Genomic DNA, 16,232 nt, shown 5'->3' with positions numbered 1-16,232 from the left:
TTTGCTGCTGTCAACTCTTTTCTCAATCTGGTTTTCTGATTGCTTATCTCGTGAGCCAACTCCAAATATTTACACAACCATCGTGCATGGAAACAAGCAATTTAATTGCATTTTCTTTTGCCGAATTACTTTAAATTCCTTAAAAGGAAACCAAATCAAACATGTCCCTCAAGAGTCTTGGGCAGACAAGCGAAAGAGGGCGCGTGGTGTGATTGTAAGAGGTTAAGAACCACAGTTCTACATATTAAACTATAGCTAATTCCTAACTATGTCTTCTATCCTGTATGTTGTTGGGTAGGTAGACTACGGTGGGTTTTTCAGTGCCTGTATGCTTACGCACAACTACTGCCTGCTGCAGATAGAAACAATTCAGTTAACTGCATTATAACTGATGTTCTGCCACATTTTGCTCTTTGCACAGTGGCTGTGTCAACTGTTTTTCCTTGACTGTTAGGTAATGTTCAGCACCAGTTACCCAGTCAAAAGCAGCCTCTGTCTCTGTCAGTAAGAGCCAAGTATGTATGATGATCACGTGACATGATTTTAATACTTGGACACAATGTCTTTGTAGCTTCCCACAACAGTGTGGTAAGTAGTATTTTTGGAATATTTCTGAGGAAAGCAATCAGTGTATTTACATAAGGGGGAAAGTTACTATGAGCAAATCAGTCTTCTGACATTACGGAGCATTAGATCCCGGAAAAGAGCCTCCGCCTCCCGTGGTGAGGGCCGGGTAGGAACTGTAACTTTCACAACGTCTTTGTCACTTTGATGCACTGTTGTTCAGGTTCGCTCTCATAACAGAATCTTGCAGCTCACGTACGATTTAAAAGACAGGGACATTGATGGTTGAGGTATTTTTTGAATTACAAGAAGAAACCGGGTGGAAACACAGAATCTGATGTTAAATCTGTCGATCCATTTTGTTTGCTTGCTTCCATGGCTGTGCTACATTTCATATCTGGCAACCCAGAGAATCGACACAGGTGGTGTGCGAGATCAAACCAGATCACATGGAACAAAATACAGACAATCCTGTCCGTAAGGCAAAGAAGAAAGAAGAAACATACTGGCTGCAGAATTGTTCCCAAGAAGCTCGTATTTCAGTTACAAAGCATGGTCATTTAATGATTTAATACAGGCGGTATCTTATATATTGTTCCCTTAAAGCAAACAGATGTAACGTAACAAAGAATGAAGTGTTCAGACTTGACCTACAGTGTTGCCAAAATGTCAAAATGTGAAATGAAAATGTCAAGTGAAAAGGAACAAGAGAGCTTAGAAAAGAAATTCAGATTTACTGTTTTAAATCTTTCCGTATGAAAGATATTTATTTGCAGCAGTTACAGGAAAGACACAGAGTCAGGCTGCAGGCTTGTTTATGAGAGCAACAGTGATAAAATGCTTAGAATCTATAATCTTAGAATAGAAACTTGTCCATAATAAGTTTAAAAGCACACAAGCAGCAACGCAGTTTGTTAGTAAAATAACTCCTCACCTTAAATTCTGGGGCTTATGGGTTGCTTTATCCTATATAATATAATATACTATAATATATTAACCAGAAGAGAGAAAAACAAAACATAATTAACATAGTTCCTTATAAAAGAATACCAAATTCCAAGTTGGTGTACATTAGCCAGCATGACCAGGCATCTTCACTCCAGATAATGGTTAACACTCGGCATTCATATAGTTGCATTTTCTACCTACTGAATGTCAATTAATTTTGCCTGCAGGATACAAAGGAAGAGCTTCATAGTTTCAAATTCCATGTCCCAAGATACAAAGGCCAACCTAAACAGAAGAGACTATTCAATCAGAAGAGACTTATCACTCATGCATATTATTTTAGTAAACAGTACCAAAATGTCACCATGACTCATTTACGTTGCTATGGTGTGACGACCTGAATGAGTCACTAGAAACTAAAATAATTTTAAACTAACAGTGAATCTCACCTCAGCTTAACAAGCTTAACAACTGTAGAAAGGAGGTACAGAAATATTTAAGTGTTTAATTTCTGTTTAATCAACAGTGAAATATAGTCCTGAGGAACATCCCTACTGGAAAGAGGAAAAAAAAAAACACAACACTGTAAAACTAATTCATGATGCACTTTAATCACCACATGTGAAATCTGCAAAGATCCTTTGGAAAGAAAAAACAGTTCAGGAGAAAGAACAGTGTTATTAATCTGATGATTTTAAACAGATGGGATGAGAATGACCAACAATGTGACATTAACATAGTTTGTGTAACATCCACGGTAAATTACTGATCCATTTCATGTCACTCAAATCAACACTCCTCCTTGTTTTATCGTGAGTTCGTCTATTCCTTCTTGGACTTGTATGTAGACTTCTTCCTTCCTATCAAACATCTGATGAGAGTTCTACAGGAAATCCAAATGAATGCGATGATCAACAAACCAAATGCTACAAAGACTGCCATCACATCTAGACAGTGATAGGCATACCATGGCAACTTAAATGACTCGGTGCGTAGATGTGCTGCACCCTTGTGCCTCATGACATACTCGATCCAGAAAATGGCACTGTCTATTGGTTTTATTGGTTTGTCACGATGAAGCTGTGACAGCTTGAGCATATTCTGTCTGTATGGCTTTTCTGGGTCTAGAATATTCTTCAGAGCGCTTGTCAGGGACTCGCCATCCAAGGTTGTCACTTCAACAATCTCAGCCACCCCACGGGCCTTCAGACGTATCATGTTATCGTACTGGTCAAAGATGAGAGGAATGCCAAGAACTGGTACACCATGGTAGATGGCCTCATAAATTCCATTGGTACCCCCGTGCATGATAAACACTTTGGTTTTTGGGTGACCTAGTATATCGTTTTGAGGCATCCACTCAACCAGCTTGGTGTTGTTTCCCAGAGTGTTGGGTCTTTTCCCGATATGTCTCCACACGACCTTCTGAGGGAGGCTGGCAAATGCTGTAGCGATGATCTCCGATGGCTCAGGGCCGAGGTCACTCAGCAGGGTCCCCAGAGTCATGATGATCACCCCATGTTCACCAGAACTTTGCATAAATTCCTCTAAATCTGATGGAAGAGGATTGGGCGGCTTGCCTTGGAACCCTCCAATGTAGACGACATTGGGCATGGTGGGACGAGGGAACTCAACTGTAAAGTCAATCCGCATTAGCCAGAGATCAGCTCCCTGCATCAGAGACATGACGTTGACATCAGGTCCAAAATAATGATCACACACAGCCTGGTAAGGTGGGTTTGAGACATAATGGTACATGTAAATTAATATGACATGACGAATTACATTTTCGATTCTTTGGAAAAAGTCCATCTTATCAGAGTAATCAGTGAATGTTTGTGGGACGTAGGACAGAGGAGAAGGAGCGATGGCAAAGTGCCCCTCTCCATTGAAGAGCCAGCGAACATTGAAAACCATGGGAAGGTTGAAATAATGTGCCAACAGGACTCCACCTGGAAATACAGGGTCAGTAAGGCAAAGGTCAAATCCAGTTTCCTTCAGCTCCTTAGTTAGTGTCTTATTCTCAAAGATGCTGATGACCAGTTTTGCCACAACTTTGTTGTTTTCCTCAATCATGTTGAAAATATTCCTATAAAACTCCACAAAAGCCCAGAGTGAGCCTTTATTCCGCCGGATCTCTATTGACCTCCTTAAGAAAGAGGTCATGAAGTCTTGGCTCTCAATGTTTTGGGACTGTTCCTGGGCGATGGTGATGGAGGTGTAATGGGGTGAGAATTCGGAAACATACCAGCTGGTGGAGGAACGTAGCACGGTTATTTGATGGCCCTGAGAATGAAGCACCTCCACCAGGATTTTCATGTTAAGCCAATGGCTCCCATCTATAGGGTAGACAAGGATCTTTCCACCATCACAAGTAATGGACAGAGTTGCTGAAAACAGCAGGACGAACGCCACAGCTGGATAAGACCCCATCACTGTGGAAGAGACAGTTCATACAGTGGTCAAGCAGAAGAACTCCACACATTGTCTCTCATAATATCATCTTTAAAGTTATCACATGCCGTAACAAACATCTGCCCATTTACACATCTAGTAGACATCCTGTTGAAGGTCTGTCAAGCTGTGTTGTACATCATCTATATCCCATATATCTCTAAGAAAGGGGAGAACAACTGCTAACTCTTGCTTGCTCGAGGAATAACCGAATCATCCTTATAGTTTGTTCAAGGTATCATGGGGGCACAGGTAAAGGGATCATCAGGTTGTGGCAATTTGGCACTTACTTGAAATTTAGATAACACATTGTAGTGATATAATTGGATGAAAACATTCTCACTGAACTTTAGGAAGCTGTAACTGAGCTTTAGGAAGCTGTAACTGAGCTCTGATAAACCCATGCTGCACTACTGGCCCACCACCAAACAGCAGACTGAGAAAATTAGTGACTAGTTAGTGAACGGAGAGGAACATTCATAAACCAAATATTTTCCTAGGGATTTGTTGGAGAGCAGGTCAGATAAGAAGGGAGTGATACAAAACTCCAAAACTGAATAACAGTGTTGCTCCATATCTGGAGGTTGTGCAAAAATACAATCAACTTTCTAGGATGATGATTTGTTTATGTTGTGTTTGTGCTTTCCATGAACCACTGGTCTAGAAAACAAATTTTTAGATTTCTAGATTCTCAGTCTGAGCAGAATATTTCTAGGGAGGTCACCCCATTGGGTTGTGGAGAATAAAATAAAAATAACATTTTATGCCAAGCAACATGAAGGATGTTCAACACGTTAGTATTCTTCATGGCCTAAAGCAGACATGTCGACTGTTGAGTGTTAAGATGGTTTTTCATGCAAAAACAGTAAATTAAAGTCAAAATGTAATTAACTGTTTTTGTCTTATGAATGAAGCAATGGTGAGTTTGGTAGCTGGAGCTGGAGTTGTGATTGTAAACTACAGTTCTTCATGTTATAGCTAGTTGCTAACTGTCTGCAATATGGCATTGGGTAGGTAGACTGCAGTGTCTTTTTTTTCTGCATGCTGCAGTTGGAAACAATTCGGTACATGTGCAGGTTATAAAAACTAAATGAATGTAATTAAAACATTTCTTTTAATGTGAGTATGTACGACAGGACTAGTGCTTTTTCCCACAAAATAAACGTTTGAAGATCATGAACAACATGTGTCTTTTTGAACCTGACATGGGAAACTTAAAAATAAAAAAAATGAATGCCTGTGTGTGTGTGTGTGTGTGTACGCCTGTTTAAATACCTAATGAGGTCCATGTATTTTTCATGCTCTGCCAATGCCTCATGGCATTCTCAAGTTGAGACTTTATTCCAAAACTGCTCTACATCTGCAGCATCTTATTATTTGAACTTTGAATCTATGTGTGGTCTTCTGCCACACGGTATGTCTTAACTCTTTGTCCAGCAGCTCAATCAATTGTTTTGATTTGAACTGTACTGCATTAGTTCTTTACTATCTTACAAACCTTACAATGTGCATAGAATGTTATTAAAGCAGACAGGTGTAACACAAACAAACAGTGCAGTGTTCTGAAGGTTTTGTCTGTGTGGGAAAGTACCCCTGCATCTTAAACTGTAATTAAGGACATAAAAACACAACATTGTGAAATGCAACACGTAGCCCGGATGCACTGACTGACTGAGCTTCAGTACAGACTCTGAGATCAAGAAAAAAAAGATGCAAAGTCTTGTATCATGGAACAACAGGCTGCTGGCTGCAAGCATGTTTATGCAAAGAGATTAACGGTGATGAAATGCCTCTGAACAATCTTAGAAGAGAAACCGTACATGAGTTTAAAAGCACACAGGCAGCAGCACATAGTTTGTTAGTAGAACAGCGCAACACTCACCTTAGAGTCTGTGACTTCTTCTACCGTCCAAGATTATAATGCAGCAGTTTAAGTCAATATATAACTCGACATGTCCCTGTCTGAACGGGTCCATTCTGTTTGTCCGAACCGATGTAACCACACAGAGATCCCATCTAAACCCTCCGCCCAATTTTTTCCCTGTAACAGCTGTTTCGCCTCTGTGCCCAAACATCATCTGGATATCATTTTACACTTCCAGAAAGCAGCAAAAGTTGTACTTAAATAGAACTGAGACAATAAAACTTAACTACTATGAAGCTCTGAATGCAAAGGCTATCTCAGATCTTCAGTGTCTCGCGAGGGTTTGCGTCTCCCCGCTGTGACCCTGATCTGTTATACAGATTTCTGGATGGTTATTGTTAAAGTTGTGGAAAAGAGTGGGTGAGATATTTGTGCATGGTCTTTTTGTACTTAATGTATATATATATTTTTTTAATTTACTTGAATATTTACTTGAAGTATGTGTGTGTGCGTGGGTGTGTGTGTGTGTGTGTGAGACCAGTGACCAAAAGAGGAAATGCTGTCAGTAAAATTGTTTTTCAAGGGGAACTCCAGTCGTCCATCATCCACATCAAAGTCTGTTTAAAGGTGTTGGGGAGTAACAATTGTGAAAAGAGTTCCTTAAAGCCTTTTGTGGCTCCAGCGATAGGTGCTAAATCCGACATAGCTTTGAGTGACACTTGAGTCAGTGTCGGTTGGGGCTGAGTATGATTGAAATTGAAAAGAAAAATGGATGTGTAATAGAAAGAAATGAGCTCATGAGACCTCTGTTGCTTCTCATCTTTGCATGATACTAAAAGCATTAGGTGCTACTAGTGTCACAGTGACTTGGAATTTCAACCTGAATGACTGCTCCATCATATTTTTCCATTTCGAGACTGACTCACTTCTGGAGCCAGCCTCAAGTGGACGTTTAAGGAACTGCAGTTTCTGGCCTCACCTCAGTCCAATATGAGAGGAAGATGAAGAAGTAGCGGATCTAAGTATCCGGATATCATTTTACACTTCCAGAAAGCAGCATGGAAATATTTAAGTTGTACTTAAATAGAACTGAGACAATGAAACTTAACTAGAAAATTTCTAAAGAAAATTTTGAGTGTGCCTGACTCTGGCCCTGTCGCCCCCATAAATTATTACTGACACTGCTCAGCAAATTTAGTACTGGAAAATTCCCGCAGAAATTTTGAGAGTGACGAGTGGGCTGTTGCCGGGGGTCTGTATTCAAACAGCACATGTCAAATAGTCATTTTTAACATGTTTATTTAGACACAGGAGGGTGCAGAGCAGGAACCCACACAGCAGCAGGAAAGGAAGTGTTTATGAGTCCTAATAACCACTGAGAACAGATTAATATCTGCAGCTGTACACGCTCATCAACTCCTCTTCCTCTCTGTATTTCTTTTCTTCTCTTGCTGTCTGTAGGGCTTTTTTTACATTGAGCCCTCCACCAACACAAAGTGGAATTGAACCCAGAGACCAACAATTACGACCCACCTGGACTTTACATGCATGGAGTTTCTTTATGAGGATTTCAGTGATCAAACATTCACTTTACAGTTTACACTTGGTGTTGATGAGAGCTGTGCAAACATGTCTTCTTTGTCAGTGTCCTCCAAAACAACACATATGAGTGTTTTCTGATCTGATGCCTCAGTGGTTCATGTCTGGATCAGATGTGTCAAACTGACTGTGAAGAATAGAAACTTTATTTATCCCTCGAGGAGAAATTCTCTTTTTCACTCAAGTTCTTTACATGCTGCTCCACTGTCATCTCCACAGTTTGGGGTGTGTTCATTGCAGGTTGTTTTGACCGACCAGAAAATCCTGGATGAGGCGACACAGCCAGACACAGAAAGAGCACAGGGAATCCGGTGGATTTTCAAAATAAAATACCCCTTGCAAACTGCCGGTGGTAAAAATAAACAAAAGTGAAACAAATTAACTATGTGACATATTTACACTGGTAGAAGCATATTTAGAAGCACATAAACCAGTAAAATTCTGAGCAGGTAAACAAAGTCTGGCAGGCTAAACGCTTCCGAAACGCTCCCGGTGGGGTTTGAAGTAGGACGGACCAAAACAGAGTCGTGACAGAGACATGGCCGGTGAGGTTTGGGAACACACACACATCAGTCGAGGAGAATAAAGTTGTGTTTTAAACATTTAACACTAATTTGCTCATTTGTTCTATTTTATTCCCTAATCTTATTTGATAAGCAGATAAGCTCTCGAAAATTCTCGCAATACACACCCATTCATTTTTTGGCAATTTTTGGCAAAACTCTGAGAAAAGTCATAGCAATCGATTCCCAGGAGCAGCTTTAACATTAGCATGTTAGCATTAGCATGTTAGCAATTACCATGTATATAATTCCTAGTGGCTAATGCTAATTAGCACTAATTTTAGTGTTGCCGCCAATGTTACCAATTAGCATGTCTCCTCCCAGAGTTTTTGTCTCTGTCTGTCATTCTAGACAGACAAGTTCAAATTAAGTGCCTTATTTTGAAAATAGCCCTCCCCCCTCTCCTCCTGTCTGTGTGTCAGGGAAAATCTCTTCTAAATAACATGGGTCTTGAGGCTGTGGAAGGGGATTTGCTGCCGCATCTTTGCATGTCAACGCACAAACATATATATCTGACACGCTTAGCAGGCGAATGTAGTGAGAGCGCAAATTTCCTACGTTTTCTAGCCTATAAATGATTTCTGTAGCTTCACATTGCAGGCACCAGTGCAGTTACAAATTTATTTTCGTTTTTCTCTCCCCTCTCCACTCTAGCGATGACATCACACACTCTAGCTCTCGAAAGTTCTCGCAATACACACCCATTCATTTTTTGGCGAAACTCTTAAAAAAAGTCAAAGCCATCGATTCCCGGCCGAGCCGGTCATTTTGATACCCGTTTTGTGTATGTGCGACAAAAACTCTGCACTGTAAATACTAACATTCAAATTAATTAGAAATGATTAGTGAACCAAACTCATAAATCATCAACCTGTTATGAAGACTAATCTTAAATAGGTAACTAGTAATTTGGGGTTGGAGAACATGCTTAACTTTATGTACTCCACTTCAGTTAAATTAGAAAAAATTATTTAATGTCCCAGGGTCCTTTGGGCGTTCTTTCAGACATGCGCAGATGGGCGTTCTTTCAGACATGCGCAGACCTGGCTGACACAAACCTTGGCACCGAATCGCGCGCTCTTTTCAGTTCACAAGTTCAGGGAAGTCCTCGGTAAACCGGAGCTCTGTTAAAAGCATCGTTGTGAAATCCCTTGATTTGAGTTACTGTAATCCAATTTATATAAGTTAATTTGAGTACTGCAAACTCAAAATAAATAAATTACCGTAATCTAATTTATCTCAATCAAAAGAAATTACTTTTTTTAAGGCAACGACTTTGCATATTTTTCTTAAGTAAAGTCAACTTATTAATTTTTACAGTGTGGGAGGAGTAGTGAACCGAAAAAACCACGGAAGAAACGGAAGACGAATAAACAAGAGAGGTGTTAAAGAGTGTGCGCTTTCAGGCACACTCAATAAGAAGAATAAGCGTGGTGGATAACATATAGTGTGCACTTTCAGGCACACTCAACTACTATTAAGCTCTGAATACAAAGGCTATTTCAGATCAATCAGAGTCTCGCGAGACAAAGGCAAGACCGTTTTCAGTAGGACCTGCGTTATTTCAACGCAGGGTTTGTGCCTCCCCACTGTGAACCTTATCTGTTTATACATCTATACAAGCTTATCTGGGTCACCACAGCTTTAAAGTGTGTTTTAACAGGAAGCCCACTCAGAGCAAAAAGCAGAGCACTAACGAGAAAGAGAAATAGCACTTTTTAGCAATTTTTTGGAGACAATATGAATAAAACCTCCTGTCCTCCCGTCAGCTTCAGCTTTGAACACAAATTTCTGCCTCCTGTCTACATCCTTGTGTTCATCATCGGTCTGGTAGCTAATGGATGGGGATTGAAGGCTTTACTGAAGAAATGGAACAACCTAAAGATTATCAATGTTTTTGTTCTCAACCTTGGACTTACAGACATTTTGTACCTGCTCACACTCCCGTTTTTGGTGGTCTACTATTGTATGAGGAGTAAATGGATCTTTGGAGATGCGTTGTGCAAGATAACAAGATTCTGCTTCAACCTGAATTTATATGGCAGCATTGGGTTCCTCACCTGTATAAGCGTGTACAGATACCTGGCCATCGTTCATCCAGTGAGGGTCATGGGAAGAATAACTGTCACCCATTCTGTGGCTATCTCAGTCATGGTTTGGCTCTTGGTGAGCGTTCAAAGTCTTCCGGATGTGTTCTTCCCCAAAACACATCCAAACTTCACTGGGAAATGTTACGATACCACAAACAAGAGAAATGTTGGGGATTACCTGGAATACAGCCTCGGATGGACGTTCACTGGATTTTGTATCCCATTCCTCATCACACTGGGCTGCTATGGACACATGGCTGTGGTTTTATTGACAATGAAGAGAACTGACAAGGTACTGAAACAGAGAAGTTTGAGGTTGTTGTTCATCGTGATTCTTCTCTTCTCCGTCTGTTACATCCCACATCACGTGTTCAAGAACCTCAACCTCTGGGGAAGAATTCTGTCTAAACAGAAGGACTGTCGTGGATGGTTTAATGGAGTCTACATTGCTTGTCAGATAAGTCGTGGCCTTGTGTGTCTGAACAGCGCTCTCAACCCTCTGGTTTACCTCCATGGAAATGAAAACATTGTGGCTCAGCTCAGGCAGATGCTCCAACAAGTTCGTCAGATGTTCAACCGTATGTTTCTGTCAAACTCCGGCAGTGTGTCCGTGGCAGAAACTACAGATGAAGTTGGAAACAACTAAAGATGTTGGTAATTCTGTCTGAACACTTCTGTAGATATATGTGCTGTGTGTCTATATAGATAAAGTTGAATCAGTCAAATAATTAAAACAGATGATAGATTATATAGAATACTCCACAGTCAGCCTGAAATGTTCATGAAATCAAGTCTAGTCCATTATAAACTATATGATAGACTCCCAGCTGTACTATGGCTTGGTTTATTTTCATGTACCCAGCTTCGATGTCTCTTCTAGAACTTGAACAAACAGTTAAAAGTATGAAATATGGCCAAACACTGGTTAAAATTTCAGTGTTTTATTCAACTTTCTGCCTCGGGTTGGGGCTTCTGTTGTTACTCACTTTATTTTGCTGCAATTTTAAAAGGTGCATTTACAGGAAATTCAAATATAGTCATTTATCTGTTACAGAGAAAAGGATGAGTCACCTTATGATGCTTTATCTGTTATTTCTATCTTTTGTTATTGACAGTGATGCGCTCATTCCACTTCTGCAAAATGCTGGAGATGACTGATGATCCATTTTTAACCTGTATTGCACTAAGAAACATAATGAACAGTCTGCAGTACTAATCAGGACATTGGCCGTCTCACACACACTGTGTTGAATCCTACTGAAGCTTGTAGCTGCAACACATTGACATTAGCCGTTTCTGATTGCTGCAGTGTTACAGTAAGAGCTTATTTTACCCAACATATTTTTTTCATGTCAGCTTTGTTTTCATTGTCTTACTATGTATAATGTGTTCTGACAGTTTATGCATTCCCATACTTTTGTAACATTTTGTAACCTTATTGCACAATAAACATGAATAATTAAAAAAAAAAGGGTGATGTCACAAAGTTTACGTCTGTTTATTTTTTAAATAGAGTCTATGGTTCACAGAAGAACTACACTACCTGGTGATCAGCGAGGTGGAAATAACTGCGTGTGTGCAAGCTGTGGTAAATAAAGCACGTTGGTATTAAGTAAGTGGGTGTTTGTATGCTGCACATCTATACAACGGAAACATCAGGGTCTTCACTTCCCCTACTCTCTTGCACAGGTCTTATATATGCATTTTTTTAAAAGTTTGCATTGTCAATAAGTAACAATGAAAAAGAATCAAGCATGCATCTAAGTATGTTTGTTGTGTATCTAGAAAATTGTGCTTTTAGATGGAAAAATATATTTTTCATCAATCGAAGAATCATTTTACTAATTCTGTTGGGCGTGTGCAGAGGCGATGGCACATAAACCACATGTGTTGGCTGAACGTTCAGCTGAGACGGTGAGGTTTGAAACAGGAAGTATTCTAAGAATAAATAGTGCTGCATTCTTTACTTCTCCTCTCATAAGACAGATCAACCACAGAAGAAGCATTTGTCACGTTTACCTTTTTAAAAAAGACAGAATGAATAAAACCTCCTGTTCTCGTGTTAGTTACAACTTTGAACACAAATTTCTGCCTCCTGTCTACATCTTAGTGTTCATCATCGGTCTGGTAGCTAATGGATGGGGATTGAAGTCTTTGCGGCACAACTGGAAAAAACTAGGTAACGTGAACGTGTTTGTTCTCAACCTTGGACTTACAGACATTTTGTACCTGCTCACACTCCCGTTTTTGGTGGTCTACTACTGTATGAGGAGTAAATGGATCTTTGGAGATGCGTTGTGCAAGATAACAAGATTCTGCTTCAACCTGAATTTATATGGCAGCATTGGGTTCCTCACCTGTATAAGCGTGTACAGATACCTGGCCATCGTTCATCCAATGAGGGTGATGGGAAGAATAACTGTCACCCATTCTGTGGCTATCTCAGTCATGGTTTGGCTCTTGGTGGGCGTCCAAAGTCTTCCGGACGTGTTCTTCACCAAAACATATGCAAACGTCACCGGGAAATGTTACGATACCACAGACAAGAGAAATGTTGAGCGTTACCTGGAATACAGCCTCGGATGGACGCTCACTGGATTTTGTATCCCATTCCTCATCACACTGGGCTGCTATGGACACACGGCTGTGGTTTTATTGACAATGAAGAGAAGTGACAAGGTACTGAAACAGAGAAGTTTGAAGTTGTTGTTCATTTTGATTCTTCTCTTCTCTGTTTGTTACATCCCACATCAAGTATTAAAGAACCTCAACCTCTGGTCAAGAGTTCTGTCTAATCAGAAGGACTGTCGTGGATGGTTTAATGGAGTCTACATCGCTCATCAGATAAGTCGTGGCCTTGTGTGTATGAACAGCGCTCTCAACCCTCTGGTTTACCTCCATGGAAATGAAAACATTCTGGCTCAGCTCAGGCAGATGCTCCAGCGAGCCGGTCAGATGTGCAGCCGGTTGTCTCTGGCACACTCAGGGCGTGTGCCAGTGTCACAAACCACAGATCCACATTAACAAGAGTTACAGTTTCAACATGAATTGTGTAATTCAGCAGCTCTTGTGAGCTGCAGCTGTCTATATTTTATTCTTTTTCTTTTGTATGCATAATTTTTTGGTCTGTGCTTGTTATGATGTTTATCTGACAGGGCTGTGTCATGCCTGGCTGGTATCTATTTGTTCAGAACAGGAACTGGTATAAACACACCGTAAGCAGGATATGTTTCTTTATCATACAGTTCTCATTCTACATTATATCTTGTCTTTCTTGCCTCGGTGAGTCTTTGGTATCACCTGTATTTTGTGTGTGATACTAGTACAGTATAAACAGAAAGTACAGTGATAATCATGTCATGGTATATTAAAGTATAATTATGATTTATGATGAATTTGGTTCTTGCTGAGATCTCATAGCTCAGGCTGCAGACAGGCTGCAAAAGCTGAGTTTAAACCACTTATTGTAATATTGAGGTCAAATCATTTTGAAACGCAATCGAAATGTCAGTAGGGGTTTCTTTTTTTACTGTAACTAGAACAGGATGTGGGCTTTGCAGACCGTGCATTACTGATTTTGTACCTCACCCCTGTTTTCACTTTTAAATGATTGTGGCTATGCTGCAGCTTTGCTGAAACCTGAATGAGCATGAATTAACATTGTAAATGTAATTGTAATTGTCATCATTCCCAAACTGCAATAACATTATTGGAATTTCAACCAGATAGACACAGTTTGGCGTGAACCTCTGACACTGTCATATTTTAAGAGGGTAGTGTAGCCGTGCACTGTGCAGAAATACTCCCCTATATACTGTGGTGGTGTTGGTCTGGCAGTGAAATGGTTAAGATCTAAAGCTGAAGATTTTGATGGATGACGTATGGAGTTGGATTTCTGATGAGCAACTTGTATTTCATGCTCGGCCTCGCTGCCTTCTCAAGTTGATTCTTTGCCACGATCTGTTACATTTTGTTCTTTGTACTTTTGCAGTGTGTACTGTCACAGGTTAAAATTAGACTGAAATCTAAGCAAACAGATGTTACATGACAAATATTCGTGTGCTCTGAATGTTTTGTTCTCTTGGCAAATAATGACCATTATTAGGTGACAACCACACCCTGCCACAGCACACAGGATATAGCAAAACCAACGCATGGCTTCACTGACTAAGTTGTGATGATGGCACAGATATCAGCTGTCACATGAAAAGGGTGAAAATAAGAAAGGTTTGAAAATATTCATGTTTTTTCCGAGCAGCAATAGTTTTGTCACGTTAAAGATGCAAATTCTTGTAAAATAACTGTTCTCAATTCTCCATCCAGATTTTTCTGCTGTTCACAGAAATAATAATAATAATAATAATTAAAGTGTGATTCTTCTGCATTTAAACCAAACTACCACTGCAGCCTCTGCTTTCTACCACTGCAAACCAAACCGTATTTTATTTTCACACATATACACAAGAATGAGGAAAAAGGAAGACGATCCAAACATATAGAGATGATTTGTGTTTCCTTATCAAAGAGAAGAGCACTGAGTTGGTCTGGTAAACAATCAAATGTAATGTCTGTGGATGAAATATGAGTTGGAATACAATGCACATAATGCAGACTGATAAGGCATTTTCACTCCAGCCAATATTTTGTCACAGTCTGTGAATACAGGAGACTGGGATGGGACCCAAACACAGACAAATGATTTATGTGCATAAACATCGTCTCAAGGTACAGAGTCTAGAAATCAAAATCATGTGTGGAAACGGTCTTGGTGTGATATCTGGTGGACTGATAAGGGGAATGGGATGCAGGTGAGGCCATCTAACATTTCCACGTCAGTACATTAGTGCCGTAGAAAATGTTATTTTTGCGACGTGTATTTGTTATGATTATCTGACTTATGAACTAGAGTCGACAAACATCAACAAGGTCAACAACAGCAGACATAGCAGCCAGCCCAGCTCGGCGTCTGTCTTTCAGCCTTTATACTCTTCTTAGCTTCTTCCGTCAACGTCCTCTTTGGTCTTTTGGGGTCTGTCATTATGCCCAAAGAAACTGCTGAGCCCATTTACATTGCACGTGTAGTGTATTTTCGGTGGTGATGCTGATGAAGATGTTTGAAGAGAAACTCGGCCGACACCGTCTTAGTCGTATAACAAGTTTATTACAACAAGCACAGTGTCAAACAAGTAAAACGTTACTTGGAGAGCTCCTGGCCGGATGATGAGAGACTCTCTTGAACTATACAGGGCAACCTCTTATATACCATGGAGGAACTTCCAGAACATGCATTCCAAATAAACAATGTTTATAACTCTTGTGTCATAAAAGGCCAGAGAAAGAGGGAGAGACTCCTCTCCCAGGATACCCCAACAAATGGCCCTGTGATCTTTTGACCTGATCTCTTCCTCAACCTCGTAAAAGGAGATAGACACAGGAAAAAAACACCATTTGGGACCCGAAATACCTTTCTATCTAAATTACCTCAAAGTCCAGATGGCCTTAAGATAACAGCTACAGTGACAAAACAAGTATCTTCATGTAAACCATATGTAGTCAAAATACTAATGTTAGTAGGTAACTATGCATCTATGTGCAGACACCTCACATGCTTGTCCAGCTCTGGTTCTGGCACGACACTGGCTCCGCTCCCTGTCAGCATTCTCCCACATCCCAAGACTGTAAACTTCTTCCCGGTGGTCCAAGACACCCGTCATACAAACACTAACACTTCCCCGGGTGCTCTGCTCATTAGCTAACAGCAGCTACAGTTGGCATCTACTGTCCATCAGGAAAAAAGAGGAGTTGAGGCGGAGCAGCCGGAGGACGTCAGAGAGAAAACCAGAAAACTTTTTCTTATATGGCTGTCACCTCATTGTTTATCAGAGATGTATAGTAACGAAGTGGAACTACTTAAGTACTGTACTTAAGTACTAAAATGCAGTATCTGTACTTTTTTGGAGTATTATTTTTTTCCCCAACTTCTACTTTTACTGCACTACATATTTTTGATGAATTTGATACTTTTACTCCGATACATTTTTCATGTGCTGAATCGTTACTCGTTACTATTGTAGCGTCCAGCCGGACACGTGATGAATGACGAGGCGATATTGAACAAACCTGCATTTATTGCTGAACGGTTTGGTTACA

General features: G+C 40.2%; 3 protein-coding genes across 3 annotated transcripts; 2 read left to right on the top strand and 1 right to left on the bottom strand.

Moving 5' to 3' along the window:
• Nucleotides 1-2,124: 2,124 nt before the first annotated feature.
• Nucleotides 2,125-6,020, bottom strand: LOC109140825 (UDP-glucuronosyltransferase 2A1-like). Its single transcript, XM_027288853.1, has 2 exons — nucleotides 5,849-6,020; nucleotides 2,125-3,947 (listed from the first exon to the last, which is right to left on the bottom strand). Exon 2 carries the CDS (start codon nucleotides 3,943-3,945, stop codon nucleotides 2,335-2,337), a length of 1,611 nt encoding a protein of 536 aa, XP_027144654.1. The 5' UTR covers nucleotides 3,946-3,947; nucleotides 5,849-6,020; the 3' UTR covers nucleotides 2,125-2,334.
• A 3,712-nt stretch (nucleotides 6,021-9,732) lies between these two features.
• On the top strand, nucleotides 9,733-10,746 carry LOC104923884 (P2Y purinoceptor 1). The gene has a single exon (XM_019268788.2). The coding sequence runs from the start codon at nucleotides 9,733-9,735 to the stop codon at nucleotides 10,726-10,728; it is 996 nt and encodes a 331-aa protein (XP_019124333.1). The 3' UTR covers nucleotides 10,729-10,746.
• Nucleotides 10,747-12,030: 1,284 nt separating this feature from the next.
• LOC104923871 (P2Y purinoceptor 1-like) lies at nucleotides 12,031-14,216 on the top strand. Its single transcript, XM_019268785.2, has one exon. It carries the CDS (start codon nucleotides 12,120-12,122, stop codon nucleotides 13,104-13,106), a length of 987 nt encoding a protein of 328 aa, XP_019124330.2. The 5' UTR covers nucleotides 12,031-12,119; the 3' UTR covers nucleotides 13,107-14,216.
• Nucleotides 14,217-16,232: the final 2,016 nt, after the last annotated feature.

This window comes from Larimichthys crocea, chromosome XV, assembly GCF_000972845.2.
Source record: "Larimichthys crocea isolate SSNF chromosome XV, L_crocea_2.0, whole genome shotgun sequence".
In the NCBI taxonomy this organism is placed as follows: Eukaryota; Metazoa; Chordata; class Actinopteri; family Sciaenidae; genus Larimichthys; species Larimichthys crocea.
The sequence above is the reverse complement of the archived record's forward strand: the minus strand, read 5'-3'. Positions and strand labels throughout refer to the sequence as shown.